The 10000-nt window shown below is 34.1% G+C and overlaps 2 protein-coding genes across 4 annotated transcripts in view; both read right to left on the reverse strand.

Moving 5' to 3' along the window:
* Nucleotides 1-1429, reverse strand: part of LOC107704722 (tektin-1-like) — a 4351-nt gene extending 2922 nt beyond the window's left edge. The window contains exons 1-4 of the mRNA XM_016507708.1: nt 1240-1429; nt 863-1028; nt 582-710; nt 67-207 (exon numbers count right to left, since the gene is read on the reverse strand). Coding sequence (XP_016363194.1) covers nt 67-207; nt 582-710; nt 863-1028; nt 1240-1429 — 626 coding nt within the window. The remainder of the gene's footprint in view (nt 1-66; nt 208-581; nt 711-862; nt 1029-1239) is intronic.
* Nucleotides 1430-2154: 725 nt separating this feature from the next.
* The window catches only part of LOC107704774 (inositol polyphosphate 5-phosphatase K-like), a 13835-nt gene continuing 5989 nt past the window's right edge, over nt 2155-10000 (reverse strand). For 2 of the 3 annotated variants that reach the window (XM_016507794.1, XM_016507792.1), the window contains exons 3-14: nt 9773-9877; nt 9551-9659; nt 7098-7214; nt 6802-6977; nt 6568-6679; nt 6306-6415; nt 5846-5872; nt 4004-4238; nt 3783-3920; nt 3537-3620; nt 3332-3436; nt 2155-3158 (exon numbers count right to left, since the gene is read on the reverse strand). In XM_016507794.1, the coding sequence (XP_016363280.1) occupies nt 3078-3158; nt 3332-3436; nt 3537-3620; nt 3783-3920; nt 4004-4238; nt 5846-5872; nt 6306-6415; nt 6568-6679; nt 6802-6977; nt 7098-7214; nt 9551-9659; nt 9773-9877 (1399 nt within the window). In that variant the 3' untranslated portion in view covers nt 2155-3077. The remainder of the gene's footprint in view (nt 3159-3331; nt 3437-3536; nt 3621-3782; nt 3921-4003; nt 4239-5845; nt 5873-6305; nt 6416-6567; nt 6680-6801; nt 6978-7097; nt 7215-9550; nt 9660-9772; nt 9878-10000) is intronic. The other variant, XM_016507795.1, reaches the window with a different exon arrangement.

Consider the following 10000-nt stretch of genomic DNA (forward strand, 5'->3'; position numbering starts at 1 on the left):
ATACAGAAGAAAAAGATGGAAAACCTTCTCTTAACATCTAAATAGTATCATAGACACTTTTCTTACCCAACACTGCTAAAATCTGAATTCCCTCTGTTTAAACCAGGCGACGCATTAGTGAGAAGGGCACAGAAATCATCAATGCGCTCAGCCTGAAATTTGTCCTGCAGGTCTTTTTCCAGATAATATTTCACTGAACGAATGAGCCTGAAAAACACATGAAATATGTGCAAAGTAAAATGCCTTTTTAATCAAATTAATGTGTATACAACTAGCATTTTTATTAAACAACACAATATACCAGTAATGCAAGGGTTTAGTGCCATATTTTAAACACTTTTCAGTTTCTTATCAAAGTCATTATTATTTTATTTTATTGTTTTATTAAATAATTGTTTATTATTGAGTTTTTATTATCATCATAATTTAATCATTTATTTAATTAATATGTATTTATTTATTACAGCTTTGACAGATGCTTCCACATGAAACATCAAGAACAATTTGATCCTTTATGATTTGACCCCCTAATCAAGTTAGTCTCTTGATTCCCAAATGAGTCTTGCCACTGTCCCACCGACCTGATCTGCTCATTGATCTGCTCCAGTGTTCGCTGAAGCAGGACCATCACTCCTTCAATCACCTCCTTCTCCTTCAACAGCTCCTCTTCCACCTCATCATGCACAAGATCAATCGCCACCCGCTTCTGTCTGTGACACAGACAAAGTTCAAAAGGATGGCATTTATTTGAAATGTAAAAGTCTTTGCTGTTACTTTTGATCAATTTGGTTGTGTAGGTCAAGTAAAAAACTCTTGATTTTAGGATCGTCTTCTACTGGTGGTGCTCTACAGTGACAAGTACCTCACAGTCAGACATTGCAAAGTCACTTGGAAAGGCTCAGAGCAGCTTTCTAAGGCTCTTTCCACACGGCTCTTAAAAATGAGGAGAGTCTCAATCTCCTGCACCATCTCCTCAAACTTCTGGTCCAGTTCCTGCCTCCAGAATTTGATGTCCTGGATTCTCTGCTCTGAAGAGGAGATGCAAGACTCATGGGAAAATACGTAGGCCAGAATTGTTTATTAAGGAAATAACTTGAAATAACTTCCTCTGCTCATCATTTCTATCACTTATCTTTGAAAGAACAAGTATCATCTTGAACTTCCTGTCTTTCTGCACCTCTAATGCAAGGCCATTAACCCTCTTTGCATCCTGTCACATGTGTTTGCTGTATTGCATACCCAGCTTCTTTTGTGCATCCTGTTGCATGTGTTTGGTAGATTTGTCACTCTCCTCTACCAGTCTTTGACACTCCGCTGTCAGTCTCTGTGAGAGTGATCGTTCTGCCTCTGAGCTCCTGAAATGCACCTGGTTTGCATGTTTCCACTCAGATGGCAGAAACTTATCAGGGGATCCCATCAGCCAAGACATTTTTTTTCTAATGAGAAAAAGTCATTCTATGGTTAAAGTCATTGTTTTGTGATTACTATATGATAACTAACCAACACTGTAAACTATTATAACACTTGAATTAAAGCCATACTGTTGCCAAAAACAGCTGGCATTAAATTCTAATACATAAAAGAGCAAAATACTGACTATTTAACGTTAGATATAACTGTCAGGATTTCAGTTAACTGTTGTAAAACCTACTGTTTTGCCCATCAACTCTTGTCTTAGACAATACATTCAGCGTTAAAACATTAAACGTAAATAAAGCGTCTTACCTGTCAGATATAAATGCCTATGTACTGCAACTCAAAACACGACTGCTAAGCTGCCGGCGAGTAAACACATTGTTGCTATGGCAACGAAACGTTTTAACGCTAGAGGTCGGCAGACGACATTTATTTTTCATGATTGAAAAGAGGCTCAAAAAAATTAACAGATAAAAAGATTTTAAACAAAGTAAAAATCTTTTTAAAAATCACATACATTTAGTAATAATTTATAAACAGGATCTCTATTTATCAGCCTTGTTGTCATTAATATTAGTAGTTAATTAGTACTTTGCTATGAGGATAATCAATAAAATCATTAAAACAAACTGTTTTCATTTTTAATTTAAATAACATTTATTTCATGTCATCAGTAAGCATTTGTAGTTGTTTAAAAAATAAAAAAAGCTCTTCATTTCCAGAGGAATTGTTTCTTACAGTTTTTTTTCCTTTTATACATTATAATTTGATACAAATACATTCTATTTATACACTAGCATTAGTCTAACATTATAACAAAAACACATTCTTAAGCCAAAAGAGGGCATATTTGGTTTTGACAAATATGTTTAAGCACAGTCTGCTTATACTTAACATGAAAGTTATATCAAACTGTACTGACCACAAAAATACACTTGGTCATTTCTGCACATCCTTCAGTTATTCACACTCAATTTCAGTGAGACACAAATATTATTATAATACCACTTCAGCATGAGTTATAGACATAAATAGATCCACAAAGTAAACGTGCCATAAAAGTACTCAATTAAATTGTGCAAATGCAGCCTTTTCTTGACAGTGTAACAGTCTGCATAAGTTTGAACGGAATGAGAACGCAAGGACAACAGTAGCAGTAACCATAAACACTCAAATTCTGAAGTACAGTAAACTAATAAAACATTTTGTTTATAAAAAATGTTACAAGATAAATGTATACTAAATGTTTTGAGACAATGTGGTAATGGTAAGGCTGTGGTGTGAATTTATTCATTAAATAATGAATTAAATAAAATACATTATGGGTATGCTTTTCTTAATTTGTAACAACCTTTTTTGAAAGACTTTTTAGAATCGATTTCAATGATTACAGTACAAATTTAAATGTGCTTACTTAAGATACCACAATCGATTTGGGACTGGTCCCATCAACTGGCTGCGATCTAAAATATACTGACTTTAACTTATAATATTTCTTGGATAAAAAAAAAAAAACACTGTATACACTGTATCACACACCAGTAAAACCTCAAATCAATTTTGGATTAAAATTGCACTTGTTTGAATTCGCAGGTATGTTTGGTTTGACATCTGAGCTGCATATGACAGCGTATAAACCAACGTGCACTTTAAACCTGGTCTTAACTGGATACTGTTTCATCTAGTCCGTTGATATTTTCAGGCACTAAACCCTCTTCAATCGCCGCTCTGGATTCCTGCACCTTTAAATCAATTGAACAACAACAGAAAACCCTTCAAAAGCCATAATAGTGATATATTTATACATAAAAATACTATATAATATACTGTATATACTCTCTCTCTCCCTCTCTATATATATATGCACAGTGTATTATGATGTATGCATGAAATATAGAAGTAAAATATTACTCACCTTAAAAGGTTGACTAATACCCACAATGCACTGCAAGTTGCTGCTGTAATAGCACAGCACACATTCGCCCCCAAGAACAGGAATTTCATCTTTGTTCACATAAACCTGTGATCAGAGAAAATATCATTTACTGCTTGGTTGCTTATGTGACAAAAACAAATTATTTGACAGTTTTAAAGAAACATAGACTGCAAATGTTGCATACTTGAAAGAGCTCATCAGTGAAAGACACCTGGTCATCCTTCACCCAGGTGTACGTGATATAGTCTGAAACGCTTTTAAAACCAACCTGTGGAGTGACAAGCGCGTGGTCTATATTAACAACACCCTGGATAACATTAGTTCACAATACAGTATTTTAGTATCACTACTGTAACCATACACGATTATATTTATTATTTTTGGTCTGTGACCTGATCAGAACAGACCACATTTTGGGAACCTCTCTTACCTTATATAAACCGATCCAGTCCCAGGCACTGGAGGGAAAGGACTGGGGAAGGCTATAGGTTATGAGGGCGTCAAAGTCGGCACTCCATTCTCCCTCAGCGCACACCTGCACCAATGGTGTCTCGTATATCTTTCTCAACTGGTGTCAGAGAAATAAATAGTCATTCTTGTAGTATTTTATAGAACAATTATGGCTATTATGTTAGCCAAACTCCTCCCCACCTCCAAGCGGAAGATGCCGATGACGGGCTTATGGTCGCTGATGCCGTACTCTAGTTTACTTGTGTAAAACTCCTGGCTCAGTTTTAGAGGGAACTCGTCTTTATGTTGCTCCCCCAGTTGTTTCTTTGGATCCTCTTGATTTTGACCGTCTTCATTAGCGTCCTCTGACAGTGAGGACTTGGGCTTCACTCTCCAGAGAATCCTGTCACACCACGCAGGCTTGCGTTTTTTTCCACTAGCCAATCACACAGAGAGGAAAACAAGTTTAAATCAGTTAATAACATACAATAAAGTTAGTTGGTTTGAATCCCTTTTCCAGAATTGTACTGCTTTCAACTGGAAGAACACTAGCACGCCTTTCTGTACAGCCATCATTCATTTTGTGAAAATGAATTCACGTGGCATGCTTTTTATAACTAAGAAAGTCATGTTTATGTCCCAAACTCCTCACACCAAATACACTAAAGACAGACAAGTGGCATATAGGTCTCTCTATACATGTACAAATTGTTCTAAAACAGTGCTTTTCAAACCAGGGTAATCTAAGGGATTTTAGGGGGGCTGTAGAATTTTTTTTAGAAACAATATTTATTGCAAAAAGCGTTATACAAATAAATTTCAGTTGAACTGAAAATATTTCTCAAATATTCTAATATAAGGTATAGAAAACAAAATTATTTTAAAGATCTAAAGAAAAAAGTCATTAAAATTTTATAATTTATAATTCGTGTTGGGTTTGTAATTACATTAAATACACACACACACTACTTCAAAAGGTTGGGGTCAGTAATTAAAGAAAAATACTTTTAATCAGAAAGAACGTATTAAATTAATCAGAGATGACAGTAGAAACACATTTTTCATTTGCATTCATCAAAGAATGCTGAAATAATTCATCATGGTTTCCACAAAATATTAAATATTACTGTTCACAACTTTAATAATAATAAAAATAATTTATTTTGTACCAAATCAGCATATTAGAATGATTTCTGAAGGATCATGTGACACTGAAGACTGGAGTAATGTTGCTGAAAATTCAGCTTTGCATCACAGGAATAAATTACATTTTAAAATACAAAACAGACATTTTAAACTGTAATAATTTCTTCATATTACTGTTTTTTTTTTTTTCTTCAAATATATGTCTCCTTGGTGAGTAAAAGTGAATTCTTTAAAAAACAAACAGACTAATATTATAGACCATAAACTTTAGGTAGTGGCCTTTATATTTTTATATTTTAGTCAACTAAATTACTAAACATTTTAGGAAGTTGGTCCCCTACAAGAAGAGCATCATATTTTGTAGGTCCCTATGCTTAAAAAGTGTGCAAACAACTTCTCTAAAAATATAAGGAGTTTATATGAGTTCAGTCATGCTGCATCTCCTTATGGACAGCATAAATACATCCTGTAGCTCAAACAGCATTTTCACTAAGCAGGCCAAGTTGTCCACATGCTTTATAACCATGTGTATTGCAAAGATCTGAACACTAGAACTAGACAGCATTGAACAACAGATGATCAATACTTAAACATCTAAACTCTTTGCAGCACACAACAACAACTACATCCAAACACAGACTGGATCTATATGGATGTTATTAATTGATTATTTATGGTGCTTCATAGATGAATTGGTGTTACAGGACGGGATAGCGGCACACAATGCACTGGTCTGCATTAAAGTGTGAATGAGGTCTGTCAGCTCTAGGGCAAAGATAAAGGCTTTCCGCTGCCTGGCGGAAGTGCTACAAACAGGGAAATGAATGCTGGTGGAATGCTAGACAAGCAGGGTAGGAAGGATCAAGTTAGGAAGCGCATGGGAATTTGAAAGCTTACTTAAAACCAAACCATGTCTTCTGTACCCTGCAGGGGTGAAAAAGAGCATCTGTGAACATCTGACAGTTAAAAACAGCCCTGAAGGAGGAGCTGCGGGAGATTCAGGATATTATGGGGATTACTATTGCTATGTACTGCAATTAAAGTCAACATGAAATCCATTTTAATTCCACAATAGAAATATATGTATGAGTGAAACAAAAAGTTGAGCAGGACTTGATTTTATCCATCAGGAATTGGCTGTGTTGTGAAAAGTGGTATTTTCTTTTCTTATTAAAAATAAGGTAAAATTAATAGAATTTCAAAGGCATTACATTTTAATTAAAGATTTTTCTGGAATAATGTGCCACAATTAAATCGTTCACAATAAGTGATTGTGCAAAAAAAAAATTCTTATTGACTTTAAAACCAATGACTACAAAATACAGCAGGATGTACTGTAATAAGTTGTGTCATTTACCTTGTGTCATAGTTATCGGAGTTCAAATCGAATTTATAGGTGGGCTGGAAGTCAAGAGGTCCTTCTTCAAACTTCTGCAAAGTAGCTTCCTTCTGCTTCATCATGGTGAGCTGGTGAGATATTGACATGCACAGACACAAACTAACATTATTGCATAAATTAAGTGAGTTACTAATTCTGGATCGGCAAATATACGATTTATATGTTAGTAAATTTTTCATTTGCATGTATAGACATTGTTACTACATCTATTGATCAGTACCTGATCTTTAGACCAAAGAAGATTATAACGCTGGCTGGTGATGCAGTTCCTTACAAACAGCATCCCGTGCTCCTCGATACGAAAATTCAAATCCCCAAACCAGAACACCACTCTAGAATTAATTTGCAATACAGAGCAATGTAGATAAATGATAAGGAATAAAGAACACAATCAGCCAAATTAAATCATTCACAGAAGACTGTTATGTGGTTATTATTCATGACCGGGACTGACTTGTGATCCAAAATGCGTGGTGTGTTTTTGGTGTCAAAGGTCTGAGCATTTAGAATATACTCGAACTCATCCACCCGCTGAGAGGCGTAGTTCATGTGGGCGGTCAGGTGACAGTTCAGGAAGCAGAGCATGTGACCGTAGAAGGACAGACGGATGGATACACCTCCTTTATTACCCTTTAATTTGAAGAAAATAAGGATGAATTTTCCTGCACAGCAAATGTTTGTTACATTTTCATTAGGTTTATCAAAAGTTGCTCTCAAAACTATAACTAACTTGCATTTCCATACTCTTACCCAGTAGCCATAGAGTCCTGTGCGGGTGTAAGTGACCTGAATGTCTCTGATAAAGGGGACGTGCTCCAGCTTGGAAAAGAAAAGCAAGAGCAGACCTTGCATCCGTATGGAGGACACCTGAATGGGCCACAATAAATACATTTATATAATTAAATTAAATGTTCAAATTATATTAAATATATAAATTATAATAGATTTAATAAATAACACATTTAATTGTAATTATAGATTATATTTATTCATTATAAATTCATGGTAAAACTTTATTTAAAAAAAACTTTATTTAAGGACCAATTTTCACTATTAACTAGTTGCTTATTAGCATGCATATTACTAGCATATTGGCTGTTTATTAGTTTTTATAAAGCACATAATAATGCCTTATTCTGCAGGACCATATTTTAGATCCCTTAATCCCACCTCATACCTAAACTTAACAACTACCTTACTAATTATTAATAAGCAGAAAATTAGTTGTTTATTGTGGCAAAAGTCATAGTTAATAGTTAGTTAATAGTGAGAACTGGTCCTTAAACTAAAGTGTAACCAAGTTCATTATACCAACTTCATTATTAATTCATTATAGGTTCATTAAGTAAAATGTAGTAATGTAATGAAATATATAAATAATGTATATACTGTATATTATAAATTATATTATATTACAATGTATATAATTACATTTAATTTAAATTGTATAAATTTCAATTATTTAAATGCATTATTTCTTATTTAAACTTAAATATATAATTATATAAATTGTAATAATTCACATTAAAAATATAAATTGATTAAATAATTGTAATTACATAAGTATGTAATTAAAGTATATATACATATATATAATGTAATTATATTATTAACATATATTTAAATTATGTTATATATTATATATATATATAGTATATTATAAATATAAAATATAATATATTATAAATATTTATATTTTAAAAAATTACATTTACAATAATAATAATAATAATAATAAAATTTCCCATTCATGTTTACCTGTCAGAGCTGCTCTATAAATCACTGACTAAGAAATCAGTGGTATAATCCACTGGTTCAAAGTGAACAGTGTTGGGAGTAACGCATTACAAAAGTAACGATATTACATTAGTACATTACTTTTTGCTGTAACGCAGTAATATACCACATTACTAATAACATTTGGGTAATATTATTACTCGTTACAATCTCAGTAACGCACGTTACAACAACATTTTTAACTTAAAATTAAGTGGTGAATTTACCAACACCGCAAAACAGCACCAGACAATAAATTCCACGGGTAAAATACTTTGTCTATTTCCTGTTGCTGTAATTCGATGGTTGAGATGACTGAGACGGATTCTACATTTGTGAGATGGGCATACTGCGGGGTCGGAGAAGAGAAAGAATGCGGCGGATGAGCGCAGATAAGCAACAGAAATTAAGTTTAACTAAAAATAACAATTTGTTTTTATTAAATCATAGTCTACATATAAAAGGAATTAATAGGCCTAATGTAAAATATGCGGCTGAGTTTGGTTCATTTTTGTGGCGCTGCGCTCTGCAAAAGTTCACGGAAAGGAAACCGAGAGCGCATCCTAAAATAAAAGTAAACACATTGCAATTTCGAAGGATCTGTATGACCAAAAATTACGGATTATTTTATGTTTCCGCTGTTCGATTGCGCCGGCGCCTCACGCACACACATTCAGCATTGCAAATATTTCAGCCGTTCATTATCAGAATAAAATACAGTCAACCAAATATAGATACACTGGTTAATTAAAATCTTCCGTACAATCAGTGTCGTTCAGCCTGAGCTCGGGCCAAGCACATATTTGTTCATGTGAAGAGTGTGATTTTTTTTTTTTTCCCAGAAAGCACGTTAAGTAGCCTACAAAAGCATGGTTTACATACTAAAAAGGCTAATAGTTTAGCATTCAAATACATCGCGAATATGGAAACATTTGGATTCGTGCCGAATGATAGTGGTAGGCTGCGTGAGAACAAAGGTGTTTGCTTTCAGTTTCGCTTTAAATTAATTTGTTTTGGCTTGTTTAGCAACTTATATTTTTCATTCTTGTTTTGTTCTGAATACAGTTAAATTTAAAGGATTTGTTATGGAGTGAGGAGAACTAAAATAGCCTATAGACTTGCTATTGTGTTTATTGCTCGTTCATTAGGGCCTATAACATTCAGCTTTATTTACCGCTATTATTTCTGAATGTAGGCTAATTGCGGTTTGTGCTTGAATGTGAAAGTAACTCACAAGTAACTTAAAAGTAGTGTAACGCATTACAATTCAGAGACAGTAATATTGTAATGTAACTAATTACTTTTAAAAGGAAGTAATAAGTAATATATAATGTATTACATTTTGGAAGTAACTTGCCCAACACTGATAGTGAATATCACATAATTAGTATGATAATGAACAAAAGCATGTTTGTATGAGTCAGCACCTTGATATAACCCAATGGAGCCAGCATGTTCATGAAGAGGTGACTCCAAGAATCCTCGAAGGCCAAATCTGTGACAAACTTGAGAGGTGCAGCCTTCACCTCCTGCAGCCTGAACAGCAGCATCACAGATGTTAGGACACACAGACCACATACTTCTGAGGTAAGATAACTGTCATTATTTACTTTATGGTCTGTCTCTCGCTTTCAAATACTGAAACTCACCCGATCACATAGAGGTCAGTTTTCTTCGGAGAGTTGAGCTGAAGCAGAGAGTTCACATCGTCAGGAGGCTCAGCTGTGGCCACATTCCACGTGACGACGTACAGCCTGTGAGTAAAAGAAAGAAATAATAGTTCTGCTTGTGTAACTCCTGTCCTTACATAACTGCTCAGATTAACAATAACACCAATTCAAGAAATTCTAAGCATATCACACTGCAGCTTACCATCT

This window comes from Sinocyclocheilus anshuiensis, unplaced genomic scaffold (assembly GCF_001515605.1).
Source record: "Sinocyclocheilus anshuiensis isolate Anshui unplaced genomic scaffold, SAMN03320099.WGS_v1.1 scaffold758, whole genome shotgun sequence".
NCBI classification, from domain to species: Eukaryota; Metazoa; Chordata; class Actinopteri; order Cypriniformes; family Cyprinidae; genus Sinocyclocheilus; species Sinocyclocheilus anshuiensis.